The sequence below is a fragment of the Aspergillus aculeatinus genome (assembly GCF_003184765.1).
Source record: "Aspergillus aculeatinus CBS 121060 unplaced genomic scaffold BO66scaffold_42, whole genome shotgun sequence".
NCBI classification, from domain to species: domain Eukaryota; kingdom Fungi; phylum Ascomycota; class Eurotiomycetes; order Eurotiales; family Aspergillaceae; genus Aspergillus; species Aspergillus aculeatinus.
Window position 1 is genome coordinate 177513 of NW_020291511.1, and position 15453 is coordinate 192965.

The 15453-nt window shown below is 52.9% G+C and overlaps 5 protein-coding genes across 5 annotated transcripts; 3 read left to right on the top strand and 2 right to left on the bottom strand.

Moving 5' to 3' along the window:
- Window positions 1–511: 511 nt before the first annotated feature.
- BO66DRAFT_157096 (glycogen [starch] synthase) lies at window positions 512–3263 on the bottom strand. The gene is made up of 3 exons (XM_025642189.1): window positions 2332–3263; window positions 913–2275; window positions 512–854 (listed from the first exon to the last, which is right to left on the bottom strand). The coding sequence occupies exons 1-3, from the start codon at window positions 2794–2796 to the stop codon at window positions 655–657; spliced, it is 2028 nt and encodes a 675-aa protein (XP_025501239.1). The 5' UTR covers window positions 2797–3263; the 3' UTR covers window positions 512–654.
- A 1455-nt stretch (window positions 3264–4718) lies between these two features.
- On the top strand, window positions 4719–5285 carry BO66DRAFT_441135 (uncharacterized protein; the record flags this gene model as incomplete). Its single annotated transcript, XM_025651317.1, has 1 exon — window positions 4719–5285. The coding sequence occupies one exon, from the start codon at window positions 4719–4721 to the stop codon at window positions 5283–5285; it is 567 nt and encodes a 188-aa protein (XP_025501240.1).
- A 2515-nt stretch (window positions 5286–7800) lies between these two features.
- BO66DRAFT_441137 (uncharacterized protein) lies at window positions 7801–8149 on the top strand (the record flags this gene model as incomplete). Its single annotated transcript, XM_025651318.1, has 2 exons — window positions 7801–7893; window positions 7970–8149. The coding sequence occupies 2 exons, from the start codon at window positions 7801–7803 to the stop codon at window positions 8147–8149; spliced, it is 273 nt and encodes a 90-aa protein (XP_025501241.1).
- Window positions 8150–8663: 514 nt separating this feature from the next.
- On the bottom strand, window positions 8664–12459 carry BO66DRAFT_379420 (GARP complex component). The gene is made up of 3 exons (XM_025645846.1): window positions 12016–12459; window positions 9115–11956; window positions 8664–9062 (listed from the first exon to the last, which is right to left on the bottom strand). Exons 1-3 carry the CDS (start codon window positions 12233–12235, stop codon window positions 8870–8872), a joined length of 3255 nt encoding a protein of 1084 aa, XP_025501242.1. The 5' UTR covers window positions 12236–12459; the 3' UTR covers window positions 8664–8869.
- A 282-nt stretch (window positions 12460–12741) lies between these two features.
- On the top strand, window positions 12742–15349 carry BO66DRAFT_393861 (MCM DNA helicase complex subunit MCM5). The gene is made up of 4 exons (XM_025647856.1): window positions 12742–12904; window positions 12961–13087; window positions 13150–14555; window positions 14612–15349. The coding sequence occupies exons 1-4, from the start codon at window positions 12768–12770 to the stop codon at window positions 15102–15104; spliced, it is 2163 nt and encodes a 720-aa protein (XP_025501243.1). The 5' UTR covers window positions 12742–12767; the 3' UTR covers window positions 15105–15349.
- The last annotated feature ends 104 nt before the right edge of the window (window positions 15350–15453 follow it).

Here is a 15453-nt window from a genome sequence, read left to right on the forward strand (position 1 = left end):
TCCATTAATCCATTAAATGACTCAACCTCTTGGCGTCTCGAGGACAATCACCACTGTGAACTCCTTCCCCTCCGGTTTCGGACTACAGTCCCTGTGTATTTGCCTCTCCATGTCTACCACCAAGTGTCACCATAGAAATACTGGCTATGGACGGAATGGTTCAGTGCATTCGAAGTATCTAATCTCCAATCTGTGTAGTGACTGAGTAGAGAGGATGTACAATCGAGGCATGCGAAGGAGACGGAACATATCAATATTAAACAAGGGGGTGAAAAGAACCAAACTAATGGAACACGGCAAACGGAACGATGCGCTGTATTCAGGACCTACAAATCGAGACAATTCGACAATAGTCAAAACTGCAAGCATGCTCGGACGAAGGCAAAGGACTGGCACAAAATGCAACAACTACATAACAATGTGTTTCACATGAAGGAAAGAAGTACTTGGGTGTCGGTTGGTATCGTATAGACAATCAATCATGCATCACCATTCAACGAAAGCCGGTCGAGTGGGGAGGCAGGCCGATCGGTGGCTTTCTTCGTTCGGAGAGTAAGAGGAAAGTAGTGGTCATCTGGCTCTTCTTCCTCGCTGGTCCTGTGCATTGAAAACTGGTTAGCGACTGCATGTTCTCCACAAGTATCAGGGCTCGACTTACGGAAGTCGCCAAGCAACATAGTCCTCCGTGCTGAGACCTTCCTTGACCTCCTGGAGGGAGGCGAAGTCTCCCGGGGTCATCATTCCAGATCGGTCCCTTGGAGATCCAGGAACAGAGAGGGGACGCGAGATCTTCTGCTCTGTGCCCCCGATGATATCGTAAACGTCCTCTCCGTTTTCAAACGACGAAGGATAAGCTACAAACGCTGATCAGTACCTAATAGTGAGTGACCAAGTAACGAGGGAAATACACACCTCTCCGCAGAGCAAGCTGCCGGGCCTTAACGTACTCCAGACCCATCCGCTTCCAATCCAAAAGATCGCTCAATCTCTCGGTCCGGTTTCTCTGGTTGATCCGTTGTCGCCGGCTTTTTTGAGTAAAGTTCAACATAAAGTCCGTAAGCTGGTTCACAGAGTCATCCACCCCTTTCATGCGACGGTCCACAATATAGATACCGTAGTCGGACGAGTTCTCGATCAATTCCTCCATATAGCAACCGAAACCAGAAAGGTTGGTGGTGATGCTAGGAACGCCCATCACCGTACACTCGGCAGGGGTGTATCCCCACGGCTCGTAATAAGAGGGGAAAACTCCAAGGTGGGTGCCGCGCACAAAGTCATCATAGTCAAGCGGCAACACTGGGTTGGAGGAGTTCAGGAACTCAGGATGGAAAACCACCTTGACTCGGTCCGACGAGTGGTTAAATAACTGCACCCGACGGATCTGATTCAGAATTGGGTCTTCGTGGTCATTAACCATATTGTGGGTAACGATAGGCGGCAGGCCGTGGCGCTTCATGGCAAAAAGCCGACGGCGCAAAAGAACGCGATCTTGACTCGTAATCAGGTCCTTCTCATCCGGCATGTTGTCGCCCTCTTTCCATGCCAAAGAGCGCTCATACATGCGCTTGCCAATGCCCTGCTCGATGTTATGGATGGTCTCCCGAAGCGACTTCACGACAGCTTGGCCCTTCAGCGACTCGACAGTGAGTGACGAAGTCTGAGCAGGCATGATGATGAAGGCGACGACCGTTGTCTTTGATCCGCTCGCCTTGAGGCGGTGGTTGAGACGCGCCAGACTTTCGATGAACATATCCACACCTTTGTTGCGGAACTCATAGCGACCGGCAGTAAAGACATACAGAGTGTTGTCGAGATCGAAGTCGTTGTGGCCGTAGAAATGTCCACGAACGAAGTCATTGATCTTCTCCTTCGATTGCGAGTGCAGGTTCTGGAACTCATGAACAGCTGAGAACTTCTTCACATTCAGTCCGTTCGGTAGCACACCATCGGGCTTCCGCTTGAGCAAGTGCTCGCTTTCGAAGGCAGTGATGTGAGAGACGGTTGTGAAGACATCGGCCGTGTGCGCTGCAGCCCGCTCGATACAGTATCGATGGTAGATGCCGCGCTTACCGGCCTCTGCATCGACGTCAAAGTGCTGCAGATTGTTGTAGAAGTCTACCGACCCTGCGCATAGATAGCGACCGAGCAGTGTGGCGTGGGTTGTGAAGATCGTGGTTAGGTCCATATGGCGCCTCTTCGTCAAAGGAAGGGCAACACCAGCAAGCCACTCGTGGAAATGAGCCACAACTGCTTTGCGACGTTCGTGTGCGATGAACTACAACACTTGGTTAGCACTTTCCTTTATGCTTGTGGGACTTCTCAATCGCATACTTCACCCAGGAACCATGCTACCAAGTAGCCAAACACAATGGTCTCATTCGTTTCGGTATCTCCTGCGGGAGAGGGAATTCCGGCCGTATTCCACAGGTCTCCCTTCCACTCGTCCAAGTACTTGTAACCAGTTGAAGTGTCAATGAGTAGCACACGAGGGGCACCTTCAATCAGCCAGCGACCATAGACAATCTCAATGCCACGCTCTTTCATGGACTGGATTGTCTCAATCAGTCGAGGGTTCGATGGAGTCAATTCCTCGACCTCAACCGCTGCGGAGGCTCGGTTGAGCGGTCCGATCAGGGTGTATCGTTCACCATACTCGGCGGTGGTGACGGGAGCTTTAGACTTGAGGACGGAGTAGATACCTCCCACCCGATTGGCGACCTCAGTTGCGATCTCAAAGAGTAGGTGGTTGCGAACATCTCGCTTGGGAGGATCTTGACCGTTGTCTTCGCTCGCCATTGTGCGCCAAAAGAGCTGTGTGGGTGCAATAAAGCGGGTGCGGAGGAAGCTCTAACGATAAGCTGTAGAGGAAGAGAATCCGACGATGAGCTACTTAAACTCACGTCAACACACTCTTGGTGACGGAATGGGAGGGGTTTGGGGGGGGGAAGAGGGGAAGAAATGTAGAGGGAAGAGCAAAGAAGTAAAGAAAAAGAAGAAGAAGAAGAAAAGAGAGAGAAGAAAATCTCCAGGAGGAGATGGTGACGTGCGGGGAGAAATACAAGGTGGGTGGCGGGGGGAGGAGAAGAGGGAGAGAAACAGGCAGGCTTGCTGCTGCTACTCCTACTAGTATACTAGTAGTACCGTACAGGACGGAGTTCAAGGTCCAATACGGAGTTCACAACCGCTAACCTGCCAGGCGAAATCCTGTCATTTCCTTAATTTGCGAGGTTGCTAGGGACAATTTAAAAACCCCCCCAGCACAGGGAGGGGAAGGGCAGAAATTAACTTCCTTTCCCTTCATTTCCTACTACCCTTCATTCAATTCTGTTAAATAAGATGTCCTTCGTGTTGTGTCTCTGTCGCTCTGTCGAGCTCACCGGGAGCAGGTTGGGCTAACAGCTGAACTAACCTTTGAAACTAAAGGTTGGCGTTGCACGGACGCATCCCCAGTTCTGGCCTCGGCCTCTTCTGGAGAATCTCTGGAGTGCTGGGAAGCTTGGAAGAGGGACCCCCGGCTAATGACAACCCCCGGTTGGTCCCGTCAATTGCAGAATCATCCGACCAGATGATGATCCGTGGAAAGCGTTGCAACAAGACCACTCCATCGAAGCTCAGACCTACGTTACTCTGCTGCTGCTACTGCTGCTACTGCTGCTACTGCTGCCGCCGTCTGCGAGTTTTACGTTTTGTTGCCTCCTCCCGAACAAGGATAGGGGAACAGGGGGGTGGTCTCATTTGTTCATTTTACGTGACACACACAAGGGAACGATCGATTTCCGCCATGGTCGAGCGAAGGAGGGGGTGAATGAGGAGGCAAGCGGTGATCTCGTATCAGGGAAAATGCCCCCATCCCAATGGATGTCCCCATCAGCAATTGTAACGGTGTCGTTCCTTTTTTTTATCTTTTTTTTTTTTTTTTTATTTTGGTTCCCCTCTCTCAACAACGTATGAATTGTACTGTACCTACCGTACCTCAAAAACCAAAGTTTGTCTCCGCTTGGCTCCGGCAGCCGGATTAGGTAAAAAACTGGGTAAATCTGGGCAAATCTGGGGAAAGCTGCTTCGTACCCTGACGTCACCGTCCACCCGCCCACCGCCTCACGGTCCTCGCTTGCCAATCGTGCCGTCTTGTTGTTTTTAATCTGATGCAGAGCAGCCACCCCTCGTGCTGCAAATCTTCCATGCTGACGGCACTCATGCGCCATTCAAGCCTACTGTGTTCTCCTCTCTTGTATCTTTTTCTTCCGAGCGACAAACAATAGCATTCGTGGTCACCAGTTCGCGCAATTGAGTTCGCCATGATTCACTTCCAACTCATACACTCCCGAAACTCGCTCTTACCGCTCCGTCTTGGATCTTCAGACCTTCAGTAGCAGGACATTTAACAATGCCATGGCTGTTCCTCAGCCGGATCGACCAGAAATGTTTTGCGCGGCATCTCTATCGGATTCTCAAAGGAATTGCGCGGTAGGCGCTGTGCCAGGAGTGACTTGAGATTCCCCAATGTTTCTACCTCAGTGGATCGCCGTTGCTCTTCATTTCCCATACATCTGATCTTTGGTCTTCTAGTGAGTGACTCGAGTCGCAACTCAGCCTCGCAGTCAGAGCCCATCACCCTCTTCCCCTCATCCCCGCCCCCGCTTGCCACCAACGCCGGATCATCATCCCCCATACCAACCTCCACTTATACCCACTTTGCCATCGATCAAGATCAAGCCATGCCTATGAAGCCAATTCAGAGCCACTTTCGGGGCCTTATATCGAAATCGAATTGTCGAGCACCGTGGAGAGTCCTACAGGGGCTCTGGAAGTCCTTCCAGAAATCGAGCGAACCTCCTACGCCTCAACCGGACATCAAACAGGTCAACAATCGTGTATCGCCCGACTCGCAGGCCATCAACTATAACGGCATCTCAGCCCTCGTCGAAGGCGGATACATGCACGTACCCCCACAAAGGCTCGTTGTTGTCAATCCTGACCCGGAGTCCGAACCTGCGGACAGCATCCGCTCGCTACGACCGTTCTTCTCATCTACAATGCGATCGAGCTCTTATACCCACTCTCTGTCCTCCACGCGAAGCACTCGTCCAGAGAGTCGCCTGTCGAGCGTCGATACCAGAGCCACGAGTATCTTGTCCGAGTCCCAAGAGAGCTCTTTGTCGTTCGACTTGGACCACGAGGAGGTCGATTTATTCTACCATATCATTTTCAACGGACTGAGGGTCCAGATCAGCCGCAACCGAGTGCCCCAGGCGCTAGGCTGTCTACCTGACAGGTCGGATTAGTTTAGGGCGGCGGTGTTGGGCGTTTTGGATCCAAGCTAGGCCCCGGCGTGGTTTCGGTCGGTGGAATGCATTAGCTTGGATTTGGTTCTTGTCACGTCGTCAGATACCCTTGCATACTGGAGTTTAAGGTCCACTTTGAATTGGATGCAGTTACCACATTAGTATTAAGTAAAGATCTCAGTCCGTTACACGTAGGGCCTCGGCCAGTTCCGGAGCAGCAAACAAGCCCAAGTCATCTATGAGGATCTATCATCTCCGCGGCCGCGTTATCCTCGCTGCACTGATGCCCCTCACCATTTCCTCGATCTGGAAGATTCCTCTAAAGAGCACCTTCAGCTCTTGCGTCTCGACCTTCTTAACTTTTTGGCTAGCGGCAATCTAACCAGATCTTCCATAGTGCCAATATGGCTTGTCAGCTTGATTTCTGGGGGGGCCCCAGCTCTATCGCATTCACCGTCTCCGAATGCCTTTATTTGCCCACGATCCTAGTAGTCATTGAAATGACCCCTCTTTCTCCGCACCCCCAAACAAAAAGAACCAAAATAGTAACTATGCCCGCTAACGCTTACCTCTTGTCAAGAAACTTTCTAAGTATTGTCGCGGTTCACAGTACTAGGTGGTTGTTCTGGCCAACGCTGCGACCGGCCCATCTCCGCCGCACGAGCTACCTACTCCGCAATGGCCCCATCCATCAACAATCCAGATTCCAGACCTGCCTAGCATCCTCACTAAACCCCTCCTCCAAGCGTTGACATTGACAAACAACAACTACTACACCACCACCACCCAGCCCCCGGCCTTGGCCATGGCCATGGCCATAGCCACGGCCCTGACCTTTCCCCGTCCCCCACCATCGCCTCGTCCTCCTCGCACAAACGCAAAGGCCATCCATGACCCGACCGAGACCGAAATCGTTGTTCCCCGGTGCACGCACACGCAACCCCCCACGGCTCACGATCCCGATCGCTTTTCCCCTTCCCCCCCCCGCCCAAGCCGTTTGCGGTATCGGTACAGCGCCCTCCGTACCGCACTGTCCACGGTCAACGTAACCATAACCAAGGCCATCATCGCCCTCTTGGCACCCGTCGCCTGTCGCCTGTTACTCGGGAAACCTGGCCCTCTCTACATGCGCGCTCCGTGTTTCTCGCCCCGGTTCATCCCGGGCTAAGACGGTTGCGTGAGCGGAGGAAGGGGATGTGGGAGGTGAGACCGGGGTCGGAGCCGGTCGCTTGCGCATACCGGGTTGCTTTCGCTGTGAAGCCGAGGGTGCGCGGGAAGTGGAGCCCCGGGGCTGGGGGGGTTTAACAGGTTGTGAGGGAGCGGGCTGGTCGGCGATGTGAATTGGTCTGAGGGGTTAGAAATTGCGGTCGATGGGATTGGGTAGTAATTGGGGTTTGTGTCTGGATGGGAGGGAGGGAGAGTACGGGCAGAATTGGGGGAGGGGAGCTGCTGCTGCTGCTGGGGTTGGATTGTGATCATGGCTTGTGTTCTTGTGGGTTGTCAGCTGGAACGGTTGTAGTGTTGTAAGCTATACATCACTGGGTGGTGGGTATGTGTAGCTCGGGATTGAGTTTTTAAATTCCCATTGTCTAGTACTAGTTTTCGACACTGCTTGATGATCTAAGGTGAGGCTTCACGGGTTTCTGTGTCGCAAATATGGAAGGGATTGGGAAAATCGCCGGAACAAAGAGACACAGAAGGGAGGATGGTGATACTACATGTAGACCTGAAGTTTGAATCTCAACTAAAAAACGGCACGGGTGCCAACTGGCCATCTTGGGTCTGGACCTCGCAGCCATTAACAACCAGCGGTAACAATTGTTCCGATCACTTAATGAAATATCGGTGTGCTAACCCTAACACGAAGTTACTCAGATCCAAGATCATTGAGATCTAGATCAAATCGGAGGTCTCAAAGGATCCCTTCAGTGTAACCCGACCCTTTTCCCAGCTGCAGGAAACCCGACCCTCGGACTCCCGCCTCCAATTCCGGATCCCGTGCTGTGCACTCCAATTTACACACTTTCCGCTCGCCAGCCTACGACCACATCAGTCACGCAGATACGTAGTCCACCTCCAATTGAATGCGCAATGAAATCAAAGCGTTAACATGTCTTACCCCTCGCCGATCACTACCATGTCCAACACGCAGCGAAGAGGATGGAAGACTGAGCGAGAGAAGTGACTGTACCTGATCTCAGACCGGGTCCCATGAAGTCATTGGGTGGGGATAATGACTTCATGATGCTGTCAGCACTCGACGTGCGCATCCCAGAATCAATGAACACATCACCACCAGACTCAACATATAAGATCCCTTGCTTTCCTTACCGTCTTCATCGCAATCACAAGGACAACGACTACGAAACTCCCAAACTCTCAAACTACCGTAAGTCATCGCACGACTCGCCCATTATCGAAGCAGCAACCAAGCTAACTCGATCCCAACCCCAGCAACTAGACCATCTACCTCTCTACCTTTTTCAACCACCACCACCACAAACCCACCCACAAAATGCCTCGCGGAGCTGAATACGACGACGGTGTCCCCCACAGCGACAACGCCATCGAGGCCGGCCAGACCAAGGTCCACGGCACCAACCCTGATGTAAGCCCCCCTCCCCTCTCCCTTCTGTTTTTGTACACACAACATCGAACGAACAACCACTAACACCTCCCAAAAGAACGACACCCTCAACCGCGCCCAGCGCACCGCCCCCCTCCCCGAAGAATCCGGCCAGGCCAGCGGCTTCATCAGCGCCCAGGGCAGCTCCGGCCCCAACAAGACCGGCAGCGGCAAGGGCGGCCACGAGCCCAACACCCTCGGCGGGAAGAAGGGGACCGGTGCCCTGCCCGGCCAGTAGATCGGTGGCTGGCTGCATGACCAGAAACCTTTCTGATAGCATTGGAGTTTTCGGGAGATGATGAATCGTTTTTTTTTTACACAACGGCTTACGATTGACGCGGTTGCCGGGTGGGTTATGTGATATCCTGCTTTTGGATGTATGATTAGATGCTTTTTTTGTCCCACTTGTGAGGTGTGGATGATGATGATGATGATGATTGATCGTCTGGTTACGACGACGGGTGCCTACTGGTTAGGGGCTTAGATTAATGGACTTTGTTTGTTCATTGGATATTCTTGCTCGTGTTCTCTAGGGGGGGTTGTGGGGAAGGGTTGTACATGAAGTAGTTGTGGATTAGACTATGTTCGGGTGCCGACACTTGCGTAGGATGTTGCAGCTTTGGTCTTGGAGTTGAGTTTGGGCAGTTGGAATGTTGTTTGGGGGAAGTATATGACCGAGTTATGCTAAGAAGGTGTACTTGACGGGGCCTGTGCAGGGGTGTTTCTAGAGTTTGTAAGAGAGATTCTATGTAGGTGCATGAATTAAGTATGTATATATAGAAGAAATGGCTCACTGGAGCTGCTGCCCCAGTAAGCGAGAGCATGTCTCCTGACTGCACTCCTATGTACGCTAAACGAACAGTCAATGAGGTCAGACAGCCTCACGCCTCCATACACTGAGCAACGGGATCTGAGCCAAGGGATCGATACAAGGCCAATGTATATACTAGCCAGACAGCTACTTCTGGCTCCGGCCAGTGTCGGTGGTCTCGGACGACCCCTTCGATGAACTCCCGTCGACCGGGCTGGACTCGCGTGGCTCCGTGACAAGGCTTTTCTGTTGCACCAGCTCCAAGAGTCGCTGGCCCAGATCGCCAAAGCCGTCGATCTTGCTCAGCTTGCTTTGGAAGTGCTCCGCATCACGTTGCAACCTGCAAGCTTGTGTTAGCTGCGTCCGTCTTCTCGAGGCAGTTCGTATCTTACCGTTGCTTGGCCGCCTCCGAAGTCACCTTGACCTCGTCAAAGGCTTTCGTCCACTGCTCGCGGTAGCTCTTGAACACAGGATCCATGATCATCATGACGGTCATGTCGGGAAGATGCTTGCTCAGCACCCGATGCAAGGTGCCCGTCTCCTTGGCCAGCGTCTCCATGTATGGGCTTACAATGGTGGATCCAGCAGAAGCATCCCAGTCGATCTTTTTCATAGCATTCACGTGGATGGCAGATCGTGACCCCATGATGTCAACCAGCTTCTCATGGATGCCGTTCTGGTGCTCCTGATACAGCCGCTTCACTTTGTCGAACTCGCCCAGCAGCGGAATCGAGGGCGCATGTCGGCGGACAAACTCGCGGACATAGGGAACCAGCGCAATGATGAAGCTTAGTGCCTGCGAGGATAGAGCCAGGTGTTTCGTGGTGATGTTTTTTAGCCCCGCACTTCTCGTGGCGCCAGCACCCAGGATCAGCTGCGAAGACCGGGAGTTGAACAGCTTCAATGACTCCAGAAGCCCGGGTGCAATGTCCTGCATCATACTAGGAATATTCGCCATGAGGAACTGGAACTCTTCGATGCTCCTCATCATCGCCACCCCGGATTCGGTGAGAATGTACTTCTGCTCGTCGATCACCGCACTCCGCAGCTTCTCCTTACCCGTACCATTGGTTGTGAACGGCGCTGTAGGTTTCGGTTCCTGGTGTCCGTTTGAGGACAGCCAAATTTTGGATGCATCGGTCCAGAGCTCGATATCTCGCGTACTTGCGCTAAGTATCCGGTCCAGGATAGCGTTCTCGTCCTCTCCGAAGTCCCGTGCGTCCCATTTGTCAGAATCCATAACTTCGACAATGCGGCGCCGTTGGCTGTCGCCAAACCGGTTGATGTAATCTCGAATCTGATTTCCCACAACCGTTTTCAATGCGGCACCGCCTCTACCGGAGATAGCCTCACATTCGTCCGCAAAGAGTCGGTTCAGTGTAAAGTACTTGAGGAAGTCTTCCATCGGCAACTGAGATGTCTGTTCCGAGCGAACTTTCAGGACCTTAACAACTTGAGACTGAGCAATGTCAACCGCTTGGCCAAGAAGACTGGACATGTCCAGAACCTGTAGAATCTCATCTTGCGCCATGAGGGCCGCAGTCCTCTCTGCTTCCAAGGCCGGAGTCGTCGGGCCTTGCGGGTTTGGGCTTGGGGGACCGGAGCGCACACCCAACGAGACAGGGTTTCCCAATCCACTCGCGATATCCAGAAGAACTTTCACTTGAACACTGAGTCTTCTCAAAGATTCACTGATCCCAGTGTATACCTTGGCTAGCATTTCATACGAGTCCTGAGCGTCCAAGGCGCGGAGGTTGCGCGCAAGGATCGACGACTTTTCTTGTTGACTAAGCTGTTGGGATTTGTGCGTGGACACTGACACCACCGATTCACTGTCGTCGTCGCTGGAGCTGGGCATATGCTTGCGGATAAGACTCTTCATCTCGCGTAGAACTGCTGTCTTGAAGGAAGTCGCTGCAGGTGTTGTGTGGCGTACACGAGCAAGACCAGTGAGATGCATGCGCAGTTTCGACCGCAGTTGCTCATCAAAATTCATATAGGCGGGAGATTGCGCGGCGCCGGAGCGTGCACCGCGTTGTCGCTGGAAAGAGAATCCCCATCGCTGTAGCGTAGTATCTAGCGGTACATCCTCAACGTGCAGTCTCAGGTCGCCGAGAAGGTCACTTAAGAAACGGCTCTCATAGCCGCTACCAATTCGAGATCTTAGTTGGTCCAAGTCCTCAGACGCACCTTCGAGCGCTTTCAGTCGCCGTAAGTCGACCGTCCTCTTCGATTGTTGCTGTTCTTCGTTTGTCTTTAATGGACTTGCAGCCTGTTCCCCCGCCATCAATCTCTCCACCTCTTCAAGGCCATCGGCAGCCTCCTCGATGTTACCATTCTCGACGAGCGCTTCACAACGGGAAACTGACTCGACCACATCGCGGAGCTGTGCCGCGGCATCCGCCAGCATACGTACATTTTCCCTCCGTCGCCGCAGATTCACAATCTTGAGACCCCCTAAAGCCATCTCACGGTCGATCTTCTGTAGGTCCTTCCGCAAGACTTGGATGCGTTTCACCGAGTCGGCGGCTTCTGCATGGAGCTCCCGCAAAGACCCGAGTGCGGTAAAGAAAGATTTAGAAGCCGTGGAGATAGAAGAGATCAGGTGAATTTCCACGGTGTCCATGTACCATGAAAGCTTTTCTTGCAATATAGCATTCGTAGCGAGAGCCTTCCTCCCCGTGGCAGCTGACTCCACGGCGGCTCCATTCTCCGATTTGTCTTTGGAAGTTATGATTCCAGACTTCTCCGACACCACATCGAACGTTCGCGGATTCTCGAGACGGAAGTCATCCTCGAAGTATACTGTGGGGATTGTGGACAAGGGAGTAACGGCTTGACCCCGACCACGGCCAGCGTATGACCGCCTCCTGCCCCGCGTATCATATGGAGAGGTCGCTCGAGAGTGATTCGATAGAGTCGACGGTCGGCGTTCCCGCGATGCAGGAGCCAAAGAGTCCGAATCTTCCGGCTTCGGTGAGGCCTTGCCCCCTGCCCGCACTAATTGCGAGTCCTGCTCTGTATTGCTTTCTTTGGCTTGCTGGAAGGCATCATACAACGATCCAACTTGAGAGAGATATGATTCGAACGCTTTAGAGTCCACATGTGGGATATTGGTCAAGGTAACAGGAGGAATGTCACGAGTCGTCGGTGGTTTGTATCCGGCGGTGCTAACGGCGGTATGAGGCACAAGACCCGTGCGGACAATCGGAGGCTGCAGGAGAGTAGAGATTGCTGTCGTTGAGAAATGAGGTTAACCTTCAGTGTTCGAAGTAGAGTAAACTGGGCCGTACCATTCTGTCCAGATTCAGCGATAGACCCATGGCGGCTGGAGGGATCCAGAATTCCCCCAATGCTTGCGATCGAGCTTGCGGTTGATCCTCTCCTTAAGGGGTATCTTTGTGATGAGATCCGAGGGGATTCGATCTGTGTGAATGAGAACTGAGATAGAGAAGGAGTTGAGGCGCCTGAGGCCAAGCTGTCAATCGACTTCCGGGGACTGGCAGAGGACATATTGATGCCGATTTGGCGACTGACAAGTCCCGCGGTCACCGTGCTGTTGGGGAAGGGAACACTATGTGAACATGACAAGTGGACAGTTGTGGTATAGCAAGAAAGAGACCGCCAGCAGTACACTAACAAGCAGTGTTCACCACTAGGAACCAGGATTGAACGGCAAGAGAGGGCAAGCTTGGAGCAAATTGGAAGCAATTGACTCTTGCTGCAACGTCACCCAGCTCCATCTGATACGGGGGGGGTTCATGATAGCTCGAACCCGATCGGGTAAGGCGCCAGGCCCCGGGAATGAGGGATGACAAAGACCCATCCGAGCCCCCTCGGAACCCGGGCCTGGGTTGTTCCGTAACTAAATTGATCTTTGCCTTAGGCCAAAACCACTTAACGCGTGAGACCGACGCGACGCGTTCCATTCGTGTGCCGTTGCTCAGGAAGATATTTGCAGTTTCTCCTCGCAACGGGATACACCGAAAACCTACACACCTCATCACAACTGCCACCCCCACCTCTTGTCACTGCCGTCACCACCATGGATAGACGCACCCCCTACACTCTGAGCGTCCTCGCTCCCAGCGTCGATGGTGTCGATGACTCTCGCAGTCAGATCCAAGCGAAATTGAGGGAGTTCGTCTTGGAGTTTCAGTTGGATAATGCATTTATCTATCGGTTTGTTGACGCCGCCGCCTTGTATGCCACATCTTGATATTGACTTGCCATCGCAGTGACCAATTGAGACAAAATGTCTTGGTCAAGCAATACTATTGCGACATTGATATTGCACACATGATCTCGTACAACGAGGAGCTGGCCCACAAGCTCACCACCGAGCCTGCAAACATCATCCCCCTCGTAAGCCCATCGATTCCTTCTTAGGTCGAGACAGCTCTAACCAGTACTCCTACCCACTTCAGTTCGAGTCAGCCCTTCAAGAATGTACTCGACGCATTGTATATCCCTCCCAAAGAGACGTCGAACTCCCACCTCATCAGCTCTTGCTCCACTCGTCCGCAACACATATCTCGATCCGAGACCTCAACGCTACCAATATCTCACATCTCGTGCGAATCCCGGGTATCGTTATTGGCGCCTCGACGATATCGTCCAAAGCTACCCAGATGCATCTCCGATGCAAGAACTGTGGTTATACCGAAAACCTTACCGTTGAGGGTGGATTCGCAGGGATGCAGCTCCCCAGAAAATGTGGCCGTGAAAGGCAGCCAGGCGATCCTGACTCAGAGCCGTGCCCGCTCGACCCATATGTTGTTTCGCACGAGAAGTGCCACTTCGTCGATCAGCAAGTCTTGAAGCTGCAGGAGGCGCCTGATCAGGTTCCTGTGGGTGAACTTCCTCGCCACGTCCTCATCTCTGCCGATCGCTACCTCGCCAACCGAGTTGTACCTGGTTCCCGTTGCACAGTCATGGGCATTTTCTCAATCTATCAATCGTCAAAGGGCGGAAAGAAGGACGGAGCAGTCGCCATCCGCAACCCCTATCTGCGGGCGGTCGGTATCAGCACGGATCTCGACCACACTGCCAAGGGCAATGCTATTTTCTCTGAGGAGGAAGAACAAGAGTTTCTGGAGCTCAGTCGTCGTCCCGATTTGTATGACGCCTTGGCACGAAGTATCGCCCCGTCGATCTACGGAAACTTGGATATAAAAAAGGCTATTGTCTGTCTGCTGATGGGTGGCTCGAAGAAGATTCTTCCCGATGGGATGAAACTTCGTGGTGATATCAACGTCCTCATGCTTGGTGACCCCGGTACTGCTAAGTCGCAACTACTCAAGTTCACAGAGAAGGTAGCGCCGATTGCAATCTATACCTCCGGTAAGGGTTCGTCCGCGGCGGGTTTGACTGCTTCCGTACAACGTGATCACGTCACGCGCGAATTCTACTTGGAAGGAGGTGCCATGGTGCTCGCCGACGGCGGAGTTGTCTGTATCGATGAGTTTGATAAGATGAGAGACGAAGATCGTGTCGCTATCCACGAAGCCATGGAACAACAGACCATCTCGATCGCCAAGGCCGGTATCACCACGATCCTCAACTCCCGGACGTCTGTCTTGGCTGCAGCCAACCCCATCTTCGGACGTTATGATGATTTGAAGACCCCGGGCGAGAACATCGATTTCCAGACTACTATCTTGTCGCGTTTCGATATGATCTTCATTGTGCGAGATGACCACGAGCGCAGCCGCGACGAAAGCATCGCCCGACACGTCATGGGTGTTCACATGGGCGGACGAGGCATTGAAGAGCAGATCGAAGCGGAGATCCCCTTGGAGAAGATGAAGCGGTATATCAGCTACTGTCGCACGTATGTTACCACCGCCCTTGCGAATGCTATGAATAGAGATGCTAACAGTGCCCCAGCCGTTGCGCACCTCGCCTGTCCGATGAAGCAGCCGAAAAGTTGTCTTCACACTTTGTCACGATCCGGAAGCAGGTCCACCGTCACGAAGTCGACGCTGGCACTCGGTCGTCCATCCCCATCACCGTTCGTCAACTCGAGGCCATTGTGCGTATCACCGAATCGCTAGCTAAATTGAGCCTGTCGCCCATCGCAACGGAGGCCCACGTCGACGAAGCCATCCGCCTCTTCTTGGCCTCGACCATGGACGCCGTCAACCAGGGTGAGGGCCAGGGAAGCAAGGAGATGATGGAAGAAGCCAGCAAGATCGAAGACGAATTGAAGCGCCGTCTCCCCATCGGCTGGAGCACGAGCCTGGCGACGTTGAAACGCGAGTTCGTCGAAGGCAGAGGATACACCGAACAAGCCCTCCACCGGGCTCTGGTGGTCATGCAACGCCGGGATACCGTTCAGATCCGCTCGGGTGGAACCCAGGTGTATCGACACGGTGTGTAATGTCTCTCTGCTTTTTCTTTTGGCCTCTGGGTCTCTCTCTCTCTCGGTTTGACGTCCAGTGACACGGTCATGACTGCTTGCTGCTTTTCTGATTATGATAATTTCTTTTTGGCGGAATCTCGTTTACATACCAAATTGGGTTTCGGGCACAGCGAGGATGAACGGTGTACGGCGCAGGTGTTGTTTTTCTCCCATTCTACGAGAACCCTATCTATTTAGAACAATCAATATAACGCACATAATAACTAAGACAAGCGCTCCGCATCATGATTAGCAGCCTCTGTATTTTTTTTGGACGCATTGGCAAGGTACATCAAGTTATAACTCGTCAGTGAGCTGGCGACATGCG

Excerpts from the sequence above, each read along its gene's own strand:
- BO66DRAFT_157096 (XM_025642189.1), bottom strand. The coding sequence starts at position 2,796 with ATGGCGAGCGAAGACAACGGTCAAGATCCTCCCAAGCGAGATGTTCGC. Across the intron at positions 2,276-2,331 it reads TAGCATGGTTCCTGGGTGAA|TTCATCGCACACGAACGTCG; the intron begins GTATGCGATTGA and ends CAAGTGTTGTAG. Across the intron at positions 855-912 it reads GCAGCTTGCTCTGCGGAGAG|CTTATCCTTCGTCGTTTGAA; the intron begins GTGTGTATTTCC and ends CAGCGTTTGTAG.
- BO66DRAFT_379420 (XM_025645846.1), bottom strand. The coding sequence starts at position 12,235 with ATGTCCTCTGCCAGTCCCCGGAAGTCGATTGACAGCTTGGCCTCAGGC. Across the intron at positions 11,957-12,015 it reads CGCTGAATCTGGACAGAATG|CAATCTCTACTCTCCTGCAG; the intron begins GTACGGCCCAGT and ends TCTCAACGACAG. Across the intron at positions 9,063-9,114 it reads TCGGAGGCGGCCAAGCAACG|GTTGCAACGTGATGCGGAGC; the intron begins GTAAGATACGAA and ends ACAAGCTTGCAG.
- BO66DRAFT_393861 (XM_025647856.1), top strand. The coding sequence starts at position 12,768 with ATGGATAGACGCACCCCCTACACTCTGAGCGTCCTCGCTCCCAGCGTC. Across the intron at positions 12,905-12,960 it reads GATAATGCATTTATCTATCG|TGACCAATTGAGACAAAATG; the intron begins GTTTGTTGACGC and ends TTGCCATCGCAG. Across the intron at positions 13,088-13,149 it reads CTGCAAACATCATCCCCCTC|TTCGAGTCAGCCCTTCAAGA; the intron begins GTAAGCCCATCG and ends TACCCACTTCAG.